Source organism: Salvelinus sp. IW2-2015, linkage group LG8 (assembly GCF_002910315.2).
Source record: "Salvelinus sp. IW2-2015 linkage group LG8, ASM291031v2, whole genome shotgun sequence".
Lineage (NCBI taxonomy): Eukaryota > Metazoa > Chordata > Actinopteri > Salmoniformes > Salmonidae > Salvelinus > Salvelinus sp. IW2-2015.
Window position 1 is genome coordinate 35,213,146 of NC_036848.1, and position 20,291 is coordinate 35,233,436.

The 20,291-nt window shown below is 42.2% G+C and overlaps 1 protein-coding gene across 1 annotated transcript in view; it reads left to right on the forward strand.

The window, feature by feature from the left end:
- Window positions 1-20,291, forward strand: part of LOC111967824 (glutamate receptor ionotropic, NMDA 2C-like) — an 80,551-nt gene that overhangs the window by 32,086 nt on the left and 28,174 nt on the right. The window contains 3 exon segments of the mRNA XM_070444907.1: window positions 14,135-14,228; window positions 14,231-14,339; window positions 19,918-20,086. Of these exon segments, the coding sequence (XP_070301008.1) occupies window positions 14,135-14,228; window positions 14,231-14,339; window positions 19,918-20,086 (372 nt within the window).

Here is a 20,291-nt window from a genome sequence, read left to right on the forward strand (position 1 = left end):
ATGTGCATAAAAAAATATCAAAATAAAATAAAAAGAAACGTCTCCGTTGGAGGACAAGATGGCAGGCTTTGGTGCAGGCCTTTACAGTGCAAGCATTTACCTTTGACTTATTCCACATTTTGTTGTTTGTTACAACCTGAATTCAAAATAGATCAAATATATATATTTTTCTCACCAACCTACACACAATACCCCATAATGACAAAGTGAAAACATGTTTTTAGACATTTTTGCTGATTTATTGAAAATGAAATACAGCAATACAGTCAGCTCCAAATACAAGTATTAGGACAGTGACACTGTTTTGGTTTTGGCTCTCTATTGCACCACTTTGGATATGAAATTATACAATGACTTTGATTTGAGGTTATTTTCATCCATAGCTGGTGATTGTACAATTGTGACAAATGTACTTATACTGTACGTGTATTAAAGTAGTCGAAAGTGTAGTATTTGGTCCCATATTCCTAGCATTTGCTGTTTGTTTGGTAGTGTTTCAGATTATTTTGTCCCCAATAGAGATGAAGGGAAACAATGTATTGTGTCATTTTGGAAGAACTTTTATTGTAAATAAGAATATAATATTTTTCTAAACACTTCTACATTAATCTGGAATCTACCATGATTACGGATAATCCTGTGTCACACTGTGAACTGTTTCACCTGTCCTTGTGATTGTCTCCACCCCCCTCCAGGTGTCGCCCATCTTCCCCATTATCCCCTGTGTATTTATACCTGTGTTCTCTGTTTGTCCGTTGCCAGTTTGTCTTGTTTGTCAGTTCAACCAGCGTTGTTGTTCTCAGCTCCTGCTTTTCCCAGTCTCTCTTTTTCTCACCCTCCTGGTTTTGACCCTTGCCTGTCCTGACTCTGAGCCCTGCTGCCTGACCACTCTGCCTGCCCCTGCCCCTGAGCCTGCCTGCCAAACTGTACCTTTGCCCCACCTCTGGTTTACTGACCCCTGCCTGCCTTGACCTGCCTATTGCCTGCCCCTGTTAGAATATTAAGCCATTGTCAATTCGACGTGTCTGCATCTGGATCTTACCTTGATTTCTGATAATCCTGAATGAATCGTGAATAATGATGAGTCAGAAAGTTACAGAGGCATAAATATCAACTCCCCCCAAAATGCTATCCTCCCCTGTTATTATAATGGTGAGAGGTTAGCATGTCTTGGGGGTATGATATTTGTGCATCTGTAACTTTCTCACTAAAATATATCACTGTCCCAATACTTGTAGAGCTCACTCTATCCCATTTACATAAGTATTCACACCTCTGAGTCAATACATGTTAGAATCACCTTTGGCAGCTATTATCTTCACTGACAGTTTCATACTCTCCCTGACCGAGTCTGTAATACCGACATGTTTCAAGCAGACAACCATAGTCCCTGTGCCCAAGAAAGCGAAATAACCTGCCTAAATTACTATTGCCTGTGGCACTCACGTCAGTAGCCATGAAGTGCTTTGAAAGGCTGGTCATGGCTCACATTAACACCATCAACCGGAAACCCTAGACCCACTCCAGTTCGCATACCGCCCCAACAGATCCACTGGTGACGCAATCTCAATCACACTCCAAACTGCCCTTTCCCACCTGGACAAAAGGAACACCTATGTGAGAATGCTGTTCATTGACTACAGCTCAGCGTTCTACACTATAGTGCACACAAAGCTATCACTAAGCTAAGGACCCTGGGACTAAACACCTCCCTCTGCAACTGGATCCTGGACTTCCTGACGGGCTGCCCCCAGGTGGTAAGGGTAGGTAACAACACATCTTCCACGCCGATCTTCAATGCGGGGGCCCCTCAGGGGTGCATGCTTAGTCCCCCCCTGTACTCCCTGTTCACCCACGACTGCGTGGCCAAGCACGACATCCAACACCATCATTAAGTTGGCCGATGACACAACAGTGGTAGGCTTGAACACCGACGAGACAGCCTATAGGTAGGAGGTCAGAGACCTGGCAGTGTGATGCCAGGACAACAACCCCTCCCTCAACGTGAGCAAGACAAAGGATGCTGATCATGGACTACAGGAAAAGGAGGGCCATTCACATCAACGAGGCTGCAGTGGAGCGGGTCGAGAGTTTCAAGCTCCTTGGTATCCACATCACCAACAAACTATCATGGTACAAACACACCAATAAAGTTGTGTAGAGGGCACGACAACACATTTTCCCCCTCAGGAGACTGAAAAGATTTGGCGTGGGTCCCCAGATCCTCAAAAAGTTCTACAGCTGCACCATCGAGAGCATCCTGACCAGTTGCATCACCGCCTGATATGGCAACTGTTTGGCATCCGACCGCAAAGCGCTACAGACGATAATACGTACGGCCCAGTACATCACTGGGGCCAAGCTTCCTGCCATCCAGGACCTATATACTAGGCGGTATCAGAGGAAGGCCCAAAATATTGTCAAAGACTCCAGTCACCCAAGTCATAGACTGCTCTCTCTGCTACTGCACGGGAAGCGATACCAGAGCGCAAAGTCTAGGTATGGCTTGCTCCTTTTTAAGCAAGCCATAAGACGGCTGAACAATTAATCAAATGGCCACCCGGACTATTTACATTGACCTTCCCCCCCTTTGTTTGTACACTGCTGCTACTTGCTGTTTATTATCTATGCATAGTCCCTTTACCCCTACCTACATGTACAAATTACCCCAACTAACCTGTATCCCCACACATTGATCCTGTACCAGTACCCCCTGTGTATAGCCACGTTATTGTATTGTGTTTTTATTTTGAATATTTTCTTAACTCTATTTCTTGAACTGCATTGTTGGTTAAGGGTTTGTAAGTAATTAACATTTGATTTATTATTATTATGAACCTTTATTTAACTAGGCAAGTCAGTTAAGAACAAATTCTTATTTTCAATGACGGCCTAGGAACAGTGGGTTTACTGCCTTGTTCAGGGGCAGAACGACAGATTTTTAGCTTGTCAGCTCGGGGATTCGATCTTGCAACCTTTCGGTTACTAGTCGAAAGCGCTAAACACTAGGCTACCTGCTACCTTTGATTAGAGCTGTGAGTCTTTCTGGGTAAGTCTAAGAGCTTTGCACTCCTCGATTGTATAATATTTGCACATTATTATGAAAAAAATTACCCAAGTTGGTTGTTGATCATTGCAAGACTGACATTTTCAAGTCTTGCCATAGATTTTTAAGCCAATGTAAGTCAAAACTGTAACTAGGCCACTCAGGAACATTCAAAATCGTCTTGGTTAACAACTCCAGTGTATATTTGTTCTTGTGTTTTAGGTTATTGTGACAGATGAGGTCTCCAGAGAGAGAGAGACACAGCTTGATGTGAGCTCTCACATTTTTCAAAAGGATAGATTTGGAGTTAGATAAACTTGGATTTTCGGCAGGTACATACAGTAGAAGTCAGACGTTACATACACTTAGGTTGTAGTCATTAAAAGTCGTTTTTCAACCACTCCACAAATGTCTTGTTAACTTCACTAGGGTAGCATTTTTTATGAAAAGCGTGCCCAAATTAAACTGCCTGCTACTCAGCCATAAAAGCTAGAATATGCATATAAATAGTAGATTGTGATAGAAAACACTCTGAAGTTTCTAAAACGGTTTGAATGATGTCTGTGAGTATAACAGAACTCATATGGCAGGCAAAAACCTGAGAAAAGATCCAACCAGGCAGTGGGAAATCTGAGGTTTGTAGTTTTTCAAGTCATTGCCTATCGAATATATGTCTATGGGGTCATATTGCACTTCCTAAGGCTTCCACTAGATGTCAACAGTCTTTAGAACCTTGTTTGATGCTGCTACTGTGAAGGAGGGGGGAATGGAAGCTGAATGAGTCAGAGGTCTGCCAGAGTGGCATGAGTTGATCACGCGCGCTCTCGTGAGAGTTAGCTTGCGTTCCATTGCATTTCTACAGACAAAGAAATTCTCCGGTTGGAACATTATTGAAGATTTATGATAAAAACATCCTAAAGATTGATTCTATAAATCGTTTGACATGTTTCTATGAACTGTAATATGACTTTTCGTCTGAACTTTCGCCTGGACTTGCCCGCGCCTCCTGAGTTTGGAATGTGTACTAAACGCGCAAACAAAAAGGAGGTATTTGGACATAAATGATGGTCTTCATCGAACAAATCAAACATTTATTGTGGAACTGGGATTCCTGGGAGTGCATTCTGATGAGATCATCAAAGGTAAGTGAATATTTATTATGCTATTTCTGACTTCTGTTGACTCCACAACATGGCAGATATCTGTATGGCATGGTGTGCTTTTTCCGTAAAGTTTTAAAAAAATCTGACACAGCGGTTGCATTAAGGAGAAGTGGATCTAAAATTCCATGCATAACAGTTGTATCTTTTAGCAATGTTTATTATGAGTATTTCTGTAAATTGATGTGGCTCTCTGCAAAATCACCGGATGTTTTGGAACTACTGAACATAACGCGCCAATGTAAACTGAGATTTTTGGATATAAATATGAACTTTACCAAACAAAACATACATGTATTGTGTAACATGAAGTCATATGAGTGTCATCTGATGATGATCATCAAAGGTTAGTGATTAATTTTATCTCTCTTTCTGCTTTTTGTGACTCCTCTCTTTGGCTGGAAAAATGGTTGTGTTTTTCTGTGACTTGGCTCTGACCTAACATAATCGTTTGGTGTGCTTTCGTCGTAAAGCCTTTTTGAAATCGGACACTGTGGCTGGATTTACAACAAGTGTATCTTTAAATAGTGTAAAATACTTGTATGTTTGAATTTTAATGATGGGATTTCTGTTGTTTTTGAATTTGGCTAGCGTCCCACATACCCTATGAGGTTTTAACACACTATAGTTTTGGCAAGACCGTTAGGACATCTACTAATAATTTTTTCAACAATTGTTTAGAGATAGATTATTTCACTTATCATTCACTGTATCACAATTCCAGTGGGTCAGAAGATTACATACACTAAGTTGACTGTGCCTTTAAACAGCTTGGGACATTCCAGAAAAATGATGTCATGCCTTTAGAAGCTTCTGATAGGCTAATTGACATAATTTGAGTCAATTGGAGGTGTACCTGGGGATGTATTTCAAGGCCCTACCTATCTCAGTGCCTCTTGCTTGACATCATGAGAAAATTAAAGAAATAGCCAAGACCTCAGAAAAAATCTGTTCAAAGTCTGGTATCCTTGGGAGCAATTCCAAACGCCGAAGGTACACGTTCATCTGTACAAACATAGTATGACATATAAACACATGGACACGCAGCTGTCATACCGCTCAGGAAGGAGAATCGTTCTGTCTCCTAGAGAATAACGACTTTGGTGCGAAAAGTGCAAATCAATCCCAGAACAAAGCAAAGGACCTTGTGAAGATGCTGGAGGAAACAGTTACAAAAGTATCTATATCCACAGTAAAACGAGTCCTATATCGACATAACCTGAAAGGCCGCTCAGCAAGGAAGAAGCCACTGTTCCAAACCGCCATAAAAGAAGCCAGACTACGGTTTGCAACTGCACATGGACAAAGATTACTTTTTGGAGAAATGTCCTCTGCTCTGATGAAAACAAAATAGAGCGAACTGTTTGTCCATAATGACCATCGTTATGTTTGGAGGAAAAAGGGTGAGGCTTGCAAGCCGAAGAACACCATCCCAACCGTGAAGCACGGGGGTGGCAGCATCATGTTGTGGGGGTGCTTTGCTGCACGTGGGACTGGTACACTTCACAAAATAGATGGCATCGTGGAAAATAGATGGAAAATTGGATATATTGAAGTAACATCTCAAGACATCAGTCAGGAAGTTAAAGTTTGGTCACAAATGGGTCTTCCAAATGGACAATGACCCCAAGCATACTTCCAAAGTTGTGGCAAAATGGCTTAAGGACAATAAAGTCAAGGTATTGGAGTGTCCATCACAAAGCCCTGACCTGAATCCTATAGAAACGATTGACCCAAGTTAAACAGTTTAAAGGCAATGCTACCAAATACTAATTGAGTGTATGTTAGCTTCTGACCTACTGGGAATGTGATGAAAAAAGTAAAAGCTGAAATAAATCATTCTCTCTACTATTATTCTGACATTTCACATTCTTAAAAAAAAGTGGTAATCCTAACTGACCTTAAACAGGGAATTTTTACTCGGATTAAATGTCAGGAATTGTAAAAAAATGAGTTTAAATGTATTTGGCTCAGGTGTATGTAAACTTCCGACTTCAACTGTAAGAAGGATGCTACCCACCCTCCACAGCTTGGCCTTCGCTCCAGATCAAAACTCCAAACCCATAACCGAATTATTACTAATTGCCTAATTACCTAAAGCAGAGATTACTCCTTTCAAGGTTTTCTTTTTCCAAGCTATACAGAGGGTGCTCTGGCAAACAAACAGCAGAGACCTGAGGACACCATTCCAACCTGGAACTGAGTGAGTAGTGGTTTGGTCTCATGCTATTTTGAAAGCCAAGAAGAAAAATAAAAATGATTTTTTTAATTTATAATAAAGTGTATTACAATGATATATTTTACTTTATGGGGACTGAATGCTGAGTTAAGGCTCCCAGGCTTGCAAGGACAGACCAAATACAAATTAAATTAGCACTAAAGTGTGAAGTAAACAGTCTTTGGGCCCAACAAGTGTCATGAGTCTTTGAAGCGTCTTCTGAATCCCCCTCCTGCTGTTCAAAGACCATCACTGGCATTTTCTACAAGAAATCTGCATCTAGAAATAAAAGCTTATCCCAAGTGGGTGTGACACCTACTCCCATTGCCTGCTGCACTGCTGCTTGGAATCCACCTGGCGATCTGTTTGCCGTCTGCCCTGCCCTGTCTCCCTCTGTCTGGTACAGGTACCTCCACCACACTCACCCCTCTCTCCCGAGCTTTCGCTCGCCTCCAGCACACACGCACTGTTGGGGCGAGTGACTCTGAACTTACAATGGCTAGCCCCAAGTCGTTATATATTAAATTTCTTTCTTGGGCATTTTGCGATTTGCCTCATGACTCCTGCATACTTTGTTGACTACAAACTTTCTTTACCCAACCATGGGACAGACTATGTTTGTTCCCACTCTCGGGACTCTATTGGTTACACAGACTTTTGGCCTCCCATCCTATTCTAACCACCTCTTGCAGGCTTTGTATTCATGTTATCTGATGAAATTGCTGTGTAATATGATCTTGTTGCCATCTATTGCACATTCAGATATCATAAATCAACACTGCAGAGCTCTCCCTGTACTCTGTCGTGCCTTGATTGTATTCCAGTTGATGATATCTGGAAATGTGCATTTACACCCTGGCCCACCTACTGTTGCTAGCCCCAATTCTGACTTGTGCTCTGATATCTGCTTCATTTATTTCTGATTTTGTAAAAGCCTGGGTTTTCTGCACGTTGACACTGGAAACGTATTACCTAAAATGGATCCATTGAAAGTATGGGTTCACAGCTCCTATCCAGATGTGTTGGTCATTACTGAGACGTGATTAAGGAAGAGTGTTTTGAATACTGATGTTAACCTTTCTGGTTATAACCTATTTCGGCAAGACAGATCTTCCAAAGGTGGGGGAGTGGCAATCTTTACCAAGGATCACATTCAGTACTCGGTTGTCTCCACCAAGTCTGTCCCCAAACAATTTGATTTGCTGGTTTTAAGCACAAAACTTTTAAATAGCTCTTGTTGACTGTTGCTTAGTGCTATCGTCCTCCATCAGCATCGGTCTACGCTTGCTAAAAAACTTTAATGAGCAAGCCTTCCTTCATGAACTGTGTAACGAGTGCACTGAGAGTCAGGAAGAAAGTTTAGGGAGTGAATGTTTTAATAAATATATTTAACAATAAACACGTAACACAAACAACGCATCAACATGAAAACAGATTCAGGACTCAGTCGGCAGACTCAGTAGCCTCGGTTTTCTAATGACTGCCTTGCCTGGTTCACCAACTACTTTGCAGACAAAGTTCAGTGTGTCAAATCGGAGGGCAGTTGTCCGGTCCTCTGCAGTCTCTATAGGGGTTCCACAGGGTTCAATTCTCGGGCCGACTCTTTTCTCTGTATACATCAATGATGTTGCTCTTGCTGCGGGCGATTCCCTGATCCACCTCTACGCAGACGACACCATTCTATATACTTCCGGCCCTTCCTTGGACACTGTGCTATCTAACCTCCAAACGAGCTTCAATGCCATACAACCACTCCTTCCGTGGCCTCCAACTGCTCTTAAACGCTAGTAAAACCAAATGCATGCTTTTCAACGTTCGCTGCCTGCACCCGCACGCCCGACTAGCATCACCACCACCTGGACGGTTCCGACCTAGAATATGTGGACATCTATAAGTACCAGGTGTTCTAGACTGCAAACTCTCCTTCCAGACTCATATCAAACATCTCCAATCCAAAATCAAAGCAAGAATCGGCTTTCTATTCCGCAACAAAGCCTCCTTCACTCACGCCGCCAAACTTACCTAGTAAAACTGACTATCCTACCAATCCTCGACTTCGGCGATGTCATCTACAAAATAGCTTCCAATACTCTACTCAGCAAACTGGATGCAGTTTATCACAGTGCCATCGTTTTGTTACTAAAGACCTATACGACCCGCCACTGCGACCTGTATGCCCTAGTCGGCTGGCCCTCGCTACATGTTCTTTTGCACACCAGTATCTCTTCTTGCACATACATCTGATGATTTATCACTCCATGCTAATCTGCCAAATTGTAATTATTCGATTTATTGCCTACCTCATGCCTTTTGCACACATTGTATATAGATTCTCTTTTTTTCTACCATGTTATTGACTTGTTTATTGTTTACTCCATGTGTAACTCTGTGTGTCTGTTCACACTGCTATGCTTTATCTTGGCCAGGTCGCAGTTGCAAATGAGAACTTGTTCTCAACTAGCCTACCTGGTTAAATAAAGGTGAAATAAATAAAAAATAAAAAAAAATAACACCTGAGGAAAGAAACCAAGGGGAGTACAGTTCTAGGGAAGACAATCAAGGAGGTGATGAAGCCGGGTGAGTGTCATGAGGCGCAGGTGCGCGAGACAATGGTGACAGTTGTGCGGGTAATCAGCAGCCTGATGACCATGAGGCCGGAGAGGGAGTATTACGTGACAAACTGGCCTCTGTAAAATGATAGAATCAGCTTGGACCTTCTTTTTATATTCTCAGTGGTATTGTTAACAAACACGCCCCCATAAAGAAAATGAGAATTAAAAACAGGTTCAGCCCCTGGTGCGACCATGATCTGCAAGTACTCCACTTCAAGAATTGCGTTTGGCGAAAGGCTCGGCAAAAGGCTCAGGCTGACTGGCTATCGTTCAGGCAAATGAGAATAAGTGCACTCAGGCTATCCGGAAGGCCAAAGTTAGTTACTTTATGGAGCAGTTCTCTCTCTGAGGGTCTAAGCCCAAGAAGTTCTGGAAAACGGTTAAAGACCTGGAGAATAAACCCTCCTATTCACAGCTGCCCAGTCCCTTAAGTTTGACGATGTGTTGTTACTGACAAAAAGCACGTGCTGAGCTCTTTAATCACCCTATTTAATCGTCAGGTACTTTAAAATGTAAATAAACTATAATATTTCATACGGAAAGAAGTGTGTTCAATAGGAAAGCAAAATTAGTAAGCGTGCCCTATCCCTCGCGCGCCGAAATGACTGATAACGTTCCGGTGCTCTCCTCACCAAAACTCCAAATTGTTGCTTGTTTTTCAAAAAACAAGCCTGAAACCTTGTACAAAGATGGTTGACATCTAGTGGAAGCCATAGGATTTGCAATCTGCGAGACGGAATTACATAGGACCCATAGCTTTGTAGGAGCCTGGACTAAAAATCAAAAATGTCTGGTTGGTTTTTCTTCTGATTTTTTGCCTGCCATAATCAATTCTGTTCTAGTCTCAGACATTATTGTAACAGTTTTAGAAACTTCAACCTGTGTTCTATCCAATGCTACCAATTATATGCATATCCTGGCTTCTGGGCTGAGTAACAGGCAGTTTACTTTGGGCATGTCAGTTAGCCAGAAATTCAGGAAACTAGACCCTATCCCTAACAAGATTTATTAATTAAGTCAGGATTCCTATTTGACTCAACCATGCCTCCTTGCCCATCCAGCATTCGCTCATCTCCCACCCTTCTATGTGACTATCCCTGATGCTTTTCCTTCTTTTTCCCCTGCCAGCTACAAAGTTTCTCCCTGCCAGGCAGTCACTGAGTCCGAGGTGCTAAAGGAGCTCCTTAAACTTGACCCCCAAAAACATCTGGGTCAGATGGTTTAGACCCTTTCTTCTTTAAGGTTGCCGCCCCTATAATCGCCAAGCCTATCTCCAACCTTTTTAACCTGTCTCTCCTTTCTCGGGAGGTTACCATTGCTTGGAAGGCAGCCACAGTTCAGCCTTTATATAAAGGGAGAGATCAAGCAGATCCTAACTGTTATAGGCCGATTTCTATTATGCCCTGTTTATCCAAAGTGTTGGAAAAACTTGTCAATAATGAACTGACTGGCTTTCTTGATGTCTATAGCATACTCTTGGGTCTGCAATCTGGTTTCCGCTCAGGTTATGGATGTGTCACTGCAACCTTAAAGGTCCTCAATGATGTCACCATTGCCCTTGATTCTAAGCAATATTGTGCTGCTATTTTTATTGACTTGGCKAAAGCTTTTGAMAWGGTAGACCATTCCATTKTTGTGGGCCGGCTAAGGAGTATTGGTGTCTCRGAGGGGTCTTTGGCCTGGTTTGCTAACTACCTCTCTCAAAGAGTGCAGTGTATAAAGTCAGAAAATCTGTTGTCTCAGCCACTGCCTGTCACCAAGGGAGTACCCCAAGGCTCAATCCTAGGCCCCACGCTTTTCTCAATTTACATGAACAACATAGCTCAGGCAGTAGGAAGCTCTCTTATCCATTAAATGCAGATGATACAGTCTTATACCTAGCTGGCCCCTCCCCAGATTTTGTGTTAAATGCTCTACAACAAAGCTTTCTTAGTGTCCAACAAGCTTTCTCTACCCTTAACCTTGTTCTGAACACCTCCAAAACAAAGGTCATGTGGTTTGGTAAGAAGAATGCCCCTCTTCCCACAGGTGTTATTACTACCTCTGAGGGTTTAGAGCTTGAACTAGTCACCTTATACAAGTACTTGGGAGTAGGGCTAGATGGTGAACTGTCCTTCTCTCAGCACATATCAAAGCTACAGGCTAAAGTTAAATCTAGACTTGGTTTCCTCTATTAGAATCGCTCCTCTTTCACCCCAGCTGCCAAAACTAACCCTGATTCAGATGACCATCCTACCCATGCTAGATTACGGCAACATAATTTATAGATTGGCAGGTAAGGGTGCTCTCGAGCGGCTAGATGTTCTTTACCATTCGGCCATCAGATTTGCCACCAATGCTCCTTATAGGACACATCACTGCACTCTATACTCCTCTGTAAACTGGTTATCTTTGTATACCTGTCGTAAGACCCACTGGTTGATGCTTATTTATAAAACCCTCTTAGGCCTCACTCCCTTCCTATCTGAGGTATATACTGCAGCCCTCATCCTCCACATACAACACCCGTTCTGCCAGTCACATTCTGTTAAAGGTCCCCAGAGCACACACATCCCTGGGTTGCTCCTATTTTCAGTTCGCTGCAGCTATCAACTGGAACGAGCTGCAACAAACACTCAAACTGGACAGTTTTATCTCAATCGCTTTATTCAAAGACTCAATCATGGACACTCTTACTGACAGTTGTGGCTGCTTTGTGTGATGTATTGTTGTCTCGACCTTCTTGACCTTTGTGCTGTTGACTGTGCCCAATAATGTTTGTACCGTGTTTTGTGCTGCTACCATGATGTGTTGCTACCTGCCCTGCAGGAGGCCTTTTGCCTTTTGGTAGGCTGTCATTGTAAAGAAGCATATGTTCTTAACTGACTTGCCTATTTTTATTTTTATAAAGTGAATTTGTCTCCCAGTGTCTGGTGGAAAGCAGTTTGCCTGTGTTAAGCTCGATTCCGTTTCTTTTTACCCTAAAACCTCCCTAGTCCTTGCCAATGACAAGCATACCCATAACATGAAGCAGCCACCACCATGTTTGAAAATATGAAGAGTGGTACTCTGCGATGTGTTGTATTTACCCCAAACATAACGTTTCTTTTCAGGACATAAAGATAATTTCTTTGCCACATTGTTTTTGCATGTTTTGGAGGCTTCCTTCAATCCACTCCATTGTTTAGGTTAGTATTGTGGAGTAACTACTATGTTGTTGATCCATCCTCAGTTTTCTCCCATCACAGCCATTAAACCCTGTCATTGTTTTAAAGTCACCATTGGCCTCATGGTGAAATCCCTGAGCGGTTTCCTTCCTCGCCGGCAACTGAGTTAGGAAAGAAGCCTGTATCTTTGTAGCGACTGGGTATATTGATACACCATCCAAAGTGTAACTAATATTTTCACCATGCTCAAAGGGATATTCAATGTCTGCTTTTTTTCTCTCCCTGGAGTTTGTGATTGAATCTGTGTTTGAAATGCACTGCTCAACCGAGGGACCATTGTATGTGTGGGGTACAAAGATGAGGTAGTCATAACAACATTATGTTAAACACTATTATTGCACACAGAGTGATTCTATGCAACTTATGTGACTTGATCGGCAAATATATACTCCTGAACTTATTTAGGCTTGCCATAACAAAGGGGTTGAATACTTATTGACTCAATACATTTTAGCTTTTCATTTTGAATGAACTTGTAAAACATAATTCCACATTGACATTATGGAGTGTTGTGTGTGACACAAAATCTCAATTCACTTCATTTTAAATTCAGGCTGTAACACAATGTGGAAAAAGTAGAGGCACTGCACATTATTGTTATCTGTTAACATGTCACATAGTTTATTATTTTCATCAAGACCGTTACTGTAACGGCTCTCGTCGTTGGAAGGAGAGGAGGACCAAAGCGCAGCGTGGTACGTTTCCACATTTATTGGAATACTTTTTCAACATGAACAAAAACAATAAACAGACGAAAACCAAAGACGCTACAGTTCTGAACATGGGAACACAAAATACATGAACACACGAACAGGAACAATCACCCACAAACCAACAGTGCAAACAGGCTACCTTAATATGGTTCCCAATCAGAGACAATGCAAAACACCTGCCTCTGATTGAGAACCATATCAGGCCAATTGACAAACCTACACATAGAAACACATAACATAGACTACACCCACCCAGCTCACGTCCTGACCAACTAAACAAAGACTAAACAAAGGAAATAAGGTCAGGAACGTGACAGTTACAATTTACATTTTGGCTGATGCATGATGCAAAATCACTGCCATTTAAAAAAAAATACATAGCAACTGACGATGCCATATTTTCCAACCCATACAGCACCTTGAATAGCAGGATTTGTCGTGTATTTATCCACACCAAGGTAAAATCAGCATTTACACAAGTCAATTATAATTTCTGTGCCCCCATACTCCTGCAAGTACAAATACGGTATGTAGCACCAATGAATCAAACATTTTAATGGTAGCCACCCATGGATTTGTACGTTGCAATGATGGCACAAGTTAGATATGTACTTAACAGACACATTGTGACCCACAAAGTCTTTGATAATCAATCCCATATACTTGTACTCACTGATCATATCTATTGTGGTCTGGACCACAGCAGTGTTCTGGTCACAGCTGAATTCCAATAGTGTACTACCTTAGTTTTGTTCACATTGATATTCAGATTCCATTGTCCACACCAGTTAAAAACAATATATAACATTTTTTGAAGCTTATCTTCACTTTCAGAGATCAGTACAATGTAATTTGCATATAAAAGAAGAGACACTATGATTTATGACTGGAGGGATGGAGTTGGAAGCTCCAGGGAAAGAAGCCTGGGTGATAAATGGAGCCCCAGTAGGGTTAAGCGAGGACAGATTCTTAACAGGGATCACTGGGTCCTCTGGGGCTCTGCTTAGGGTCACAATCCATTGGATTACCTGGATCAGCCTCTCTCAGATCTACAGCCCTGAGTGTGTTTAATCCACTTTCATGTACTCGTTTCTCTCTCTCTCTCTTCTCTATCTTCCTTCCCTCCCTCTCCCACTCTTCTCTCTCTCCTGCCCCCCCCCCCCGCAGGTGGTACATTAGGCGGGGTATCCTCCAGGGGGCGTTACCCGGGTGTGGCCTCGCTATGGCAGTTTTCTGGAGACAGTATCAGATGACCGCCACCTGACGGTAGCCACTCTGAGGAGAGGCCCTTCGTCATCGTAGAAAATGTGGACCCCACGGCAACGCTGCACGCTGCAGTACGCACCACGTGCCTTCCGCGCCAGTCTAACCGACCGAGAGGTACGCACTCACACACCAACAAACAACATGCAAATTGCAAATGTATACAGATGGCTGCACATACAGTTGAAGTCGGAAGTTTACATACACTTAGGTTGGAGTCATTTAATCTCGTTTTTCAACCACTCCAACAAATTTCTTGTTAACAAACTATAGTTTTGACAAGTCGGTTAGGACATCTACTTTGTGATGACACAAGTAATTTTTTCCAACAATTGTTTACAGACAGATTATTTCACTATATTCACTGATCAGTCGTATCACAATTCCAGTGGGTCAGAAGTTTACATATGCTAAGTTGACTGTGGCTTTAAACAGTTTGGAAAATTCCAGAAAATGATGTCATGCGTTTAGAAGCTTCTGATAGGCTAATTGACATAATTTGAGTCAATTGGAGGTTTCCGTGGAGATGTGGCATAAACAGATCAAAGTATCTATATCCACAGTAAAACGAGTCCTATATCGAATAACCTGAAAGGCCACTCAGCAAGGAAGAAGCCACTGTCCAAAGCCGCCAAAAAAAAGCTGGTCTGATGAAACAAAAATAGAACTGTTTGGCCATAACGACCATCGTTATGTTTGGAGGAAAAAGAGGGAGGCTTGCAAGCCGAAGAACACACATCCAACCGTGAAGCGCGGGGATGGTAGCATCATGTTATGGGGGTGCTGCTTTGCTGCACGAGGGACTGATGCAGACTTACAAAAATAGATGTCATCATGAAGAAGGAATATTATTTTGGATATATTGAAGCAACATCTCAAGACATCAGTCAGGAAGTTGAAGTTTGGTCACAAATGGATCGTCCAAATTGACAATGACCCAAGCATACTTCCAAAGTTGTGGCAAAATGGCTTAAGGACAACAAAGTCAAGGTATTGGAGTGGCCATCACAAAGTCCTGACCTCAATCCTATAGAACATTTGTGGGCAGAACTGAAAAACAATGTGCGAGCAAGGAGGCATACAAACCTGACTCAGTTACACAACTCTGTCAGGAGAATGGGCCAAAATTCACCCAACTTATTGTGGGAAGCTTATGGAAGGCTCCTGAAACATTTGACCCAATTTAACCAAATACTAATTGAGTGTATGTAAACTTCTGACCCACTGGGAATGTGATGAAAGAAATAAGCTGAAATAAAATCATTCTCTCTACTATTATTCTGACATTTCACATTCTTAAAATAAAGTGTGATCCTAACTGACCTGCGACAGATCATTTTTATTGGGATTAATGTCAGGAATTGTGAAAACTGATTTAAAATGTATTTGGTACAAGGTGTGTCTGGTAAACACATACTGGAAGCTAGTTTTTGAGAACCAGGCATACTGATAAATCTTATAATAATCAATCACATTATACACATGTTGCGCTGGTCAGAGACAATAGGAGCTGTGATCCTCAAGCCTGTATCAAACATGATGCATAGAACCCATACCGGTGAGATAAACGGATATACTAATAGGAGCCAACACAACAAACAAGACATGACACCAGGGGCCAACCATTAACACTAATACATACAACGACGGTTACATCCCTAGACATATCACACGAGTCTGCACCAATTATAGACCAGTATATTTATAATAGTGGGAGATGTGTAGGATGTGAGAGTGAGTGTGAGCAGCTGATAGCGATCAAAATAGCAACATTGATTGGCTGTAAAGAAGATTTATCTGCCAACGCTGGTTCATATATATCATGGTAACTGTGGATAGCAATCACACAACCTCTCTCTCTTTCTTTCCACCGGTTTTTAACATTTATTTGCATGAATGGGTGGCTGTCACTGTCGCCAAAGCAAGTATATGAGTATTACATAAATTAAGAATGTGTTGGGAAGCAACATAATAATACATAGGAAAAATAAACAAAACATTTAACAAACAGCAACAATTGAAATATATTAAATACCTCTGATTGATTCGTATTTTGAGCAGATGAGAGTAGGAAGAGCTACTCATGCATCTACTTTCACCCGACCACAGTGCTTACTATAGTCCTTCCATGTTCTTCTATGCCAGGCACTTCTCTCTCTACTCTTCTTCAGTCTACTACTCTCTCTCTCTCTCTCGTCTCTCTTCTCCTCTCTCTCTTCTCCATCAACTTTCGTCTCCTCATCATAATCTCGATGTGCATCTTAGCGTGTCCTCTCTGTCTACGTTCACTCAGGGATATCTACTCTCTCTCTCCTCTCTCTCTCTCTGCTCTCTCTCTCTCATCTCTCTCTCTCCGCTCCTCTCCTCTCTCATCTCTCTCTCTCATCTACTCTTCTCTTCTCTTCTCTACATCACTCATTCTCTCATCATCCATCTCTACGTCTCCAGTAATTATCTCCTCAACACATAAATCTCGTCAAATCTCAATCCTACCTGCTCCTCTCTCTCATCGTGCTCTCCTCTGTCATACATCTCTATCTCTCTCAGCTCTCAGTGTCTCTCTCTCTTCTCCTCTCTTCTCCTCTCTCTTCTCATCCCTGCTTGACATATTACTAAGCAAAGATACAACACTTACGGCAGCTAACCAGGGCGAAAAACAACAAAAACGAAGAGACAGAGATGACAGAAGACAGAGTTAAGAGTTAAGAGTAAAATGAAAGATGTAGAATCACATGTGATAATGAGAATGACGAAACAAAGCATGCTCTCCAGATAGCAGTGTTATGTCTAATATAACTGAAACAAGTTAAAATTTATATATCATCATTTAGAAGATCCACTTCTGGCTCTTAGAGCACCAGCGGGCAGCTCAATTCGCGCTACACACTAACTAGAAAACTATCCAATAAGTGAGAGTAGTGTAAACAGGTTGGTTTGTTCGGCAACAAAACCGATGCATGCTCAATTATGGGGCAAAACAGACAGAGTTGGCTTAGATTGTTGACATGTAAACTACATTTAGTCTCAAATGTTTGAAAACAAATACATTTGCACAATGAGCACTTGTGTCAAATACATCATTATACTCTAGTTGCTAGCAAATTTGAGCCATATTAGCATAGATGTGACATCAGTAAAAACACTTCAAATCAAGACATGGTATCAAGAACAGGATGAAACTATCTGAAACGAGCCACCTACGATTCCCCACATGGCAGCTTCTTGTCATTGTTGCTATCTGGCCATCCAGAATCACAACACACCGTTTTCGTGAAGTTGTCAGCTAACCCTTCTTTAAGGCACAGTCAAAAGCACTCTCTCTTCTAACTGACTGTGGGCTAGCCGCAAGAGGGATGCTATTGGTGTGTGATTCTACATGCTGTATGATGCTTTGTCCGACATGCTGTATGATGCTTCGTCTGGGTAGAATCCTAACTTGTCTACGTGTGGGTATCTGATTGTAATGTAGTCGCCGTGTACCTGCGAGCAGTTCTGGTTTGGGGACGCCCAGAGTGCACGAGAGTTGTATTGCAATGGCAGAATATTCAAATGCAGCACTGCAGACCTCAGTTGAGTTATGTAGAAGCGTTGGGACAATTGCAACAACTGATGGCCACTAGATTATTACCAGCTCTCGTTGAACTATCGATACGAGCTAAAAACCACCAGCACAACAACTATCGTCCACCACCGTTAAACATCTGCATAATGCGGATTTCGGGGTTATCTTTTAGCCCTGATTGCAACCAACATTTCTCAAGACTATTTTGTTCTCTGGTGGGTATTATCACGGGAAACATTTTAATCTTGCTAGTTGAGCGGACTAAGAGTGATGTGTCTATTTGACGACTGATACAAGGTATTTCCTTTTCTACCACGACAAATCTACTGTGGCAACTTTCCCGACACGTTGTATGAATGGAAAAATGATGTTAAAGGTGTAGCCTACTCTTAATTCTTTTGTTTGTTTCCAATTTATGCTCTCCATTAAATGCAACTGTCTTTAAAAGAAAATTGTCTGATATGGTCATATCTTATCAAGATTGAGGGTAAAATATCCCTGGACAGTCCATATTAGAAATTTGCAACCATATCAGGTAAATCATGATTGAGTTAAATAATCAATATTTTTTTATCAAATGAAAATGTAATCATTTATGTTATATATTGAAAGGCAATTATTATTTTATTTTGCCATTTAAGGTGAAGCGTTTGAATGAAATGAGGGCTACTACTTCTATATTATTATACTCAAATAAGTTTTTTTTTTTTTTTTTTTTTACATCCATCAGCCTTCATTTCTGATGCTTCTGATAGGTTGATATTTCATTCGGGGCGGTAGTAGAGAATCTAGACCAGCTATCCGGTATTATAATCACTTGACACGGTAACAACGAGAGATCAACTGATCTGCCGTTTTATCCTTGTGCATTTCTTGTCGCGATCAAGCTTAGTCATCTCCCATTTGTAGCGTTTTAAGAAATCCAACGTTAACCTGCAGGAGTGCGTTACATTCTGCTTGTTGGTTGCAATCGAGCCATAGGTATTAGCATAACATACCTAAGGGTACACCACTGGCAATCTCCCCACTGAAACATATATTCTCAATCTTCCTTCCTCATTATTTCTTTCTCCACCATTCTCCTTCCTCATAGCAAAGGAAGTTTTCTTTGTGTTATAGTTTTAGATTTCCTCCCTCTGTTCACTTTGTTTCATACTGCTGTAGTTTCAGGGAAGAACCCTGGAGCAACAGAGCCATCGCTAATCCTCAGGTGTGTCTGTGTCTGTGTGTGTGTGTGTGTGTGTGAAGGGTTGGGGGAGATAGAGGAAGCAGTTGTGTAGCATCCACACACGCACGCACGCACGCACGCACGCACGCACGCACGCACGCACGCACGCACGCACACACACACACATATATATTTGAACACCCTAACTCAGAGCTCTTAACCTGCAGCGTTTAGCCCAGGCAGCTGGTGAGATGAGGGAGACGGGGACAGACCTGTTTACTCTAGGTCAAACAACAACAACCATCCCCTCTCTTTCATCCCTCTCTCTCTGTCCTCCCCCTCTACCTACACATCATTAGACAGTGGGGTCGAGGGCAGGCTGGAGGTGACGGATCATCACCGCTCTGTGTGTGTGTGTGTCAGTGTTCCTCCAAACACCCTAATGGCCTGTGTTTAGAGTCTGTCTCCGGCCCTCAGACATCCAAGGTTTCAGACTGGACTAAGTGTGTGTGTGTGCCTGCCTGCCCCTCTGCCTGCGTGCGTGCATCTCTGTCTCTGTTTGTGTGTATGCGCACGCTTGTTTGCATGTTTGTGTGTGTGTGTCTGGGGGATACCGATTTACTGTTGTCTTTCCTGTCTGCAGACCAGGTCCTTGATTCCCAGTCATTAGTACATAGTACAGTTTGCTCTTTGCTCTGCTATGTTGCTATTTAGCTTATTGATCTGATATGTCTCACATCTCCAGCCATCAGGACTCACTGTGCTACTGCTGTTTAGGAGGTCAATAATAGGACCTATTAGGTCAATTAGGAGTTGTTCTTCTTTCTCCAAAAACGTATCATGCTTCACCTACGTTCTTTCTTTCTCTCTCTCTGTGTGTGTGTGTGTGGGTCTATCTCTGCAATATCTCAGGTCACTGAAGAATTTACCAAGCTCTGTTCTGTGTGTGTGCTCCTCCTCTCCCTGCAGTATTGTGGGCCACTCGGAGCCCTACACCAAGCTGTGCTGTAAGGGGTTCTGTATAGACATTCTGAAGAAGCTGTCTCGCACCATTAAGTTCTCCTACGACCTCTACCTGGTCACTAACGGGAAACATGGAAAGATGATCAGTGGCATCTGGAACGGCATGATCGGAGAGGTGAGAGGAACACTAATGCCAAACCCCATATCAAACCCTAGTCCATGGGGATCTGAGAGTAATCCGTAGGTGTAAGCAACGGGGTAAAAGCTCCACTTGCATTCTGATAACACACTTGATTACACTTATCAAGGCTTTCATGGTCCGTTGATTAGTGTAATCAAGCGTGTCAGTGCTGGCCTGGGACAAAAGCCTGCACACCCAG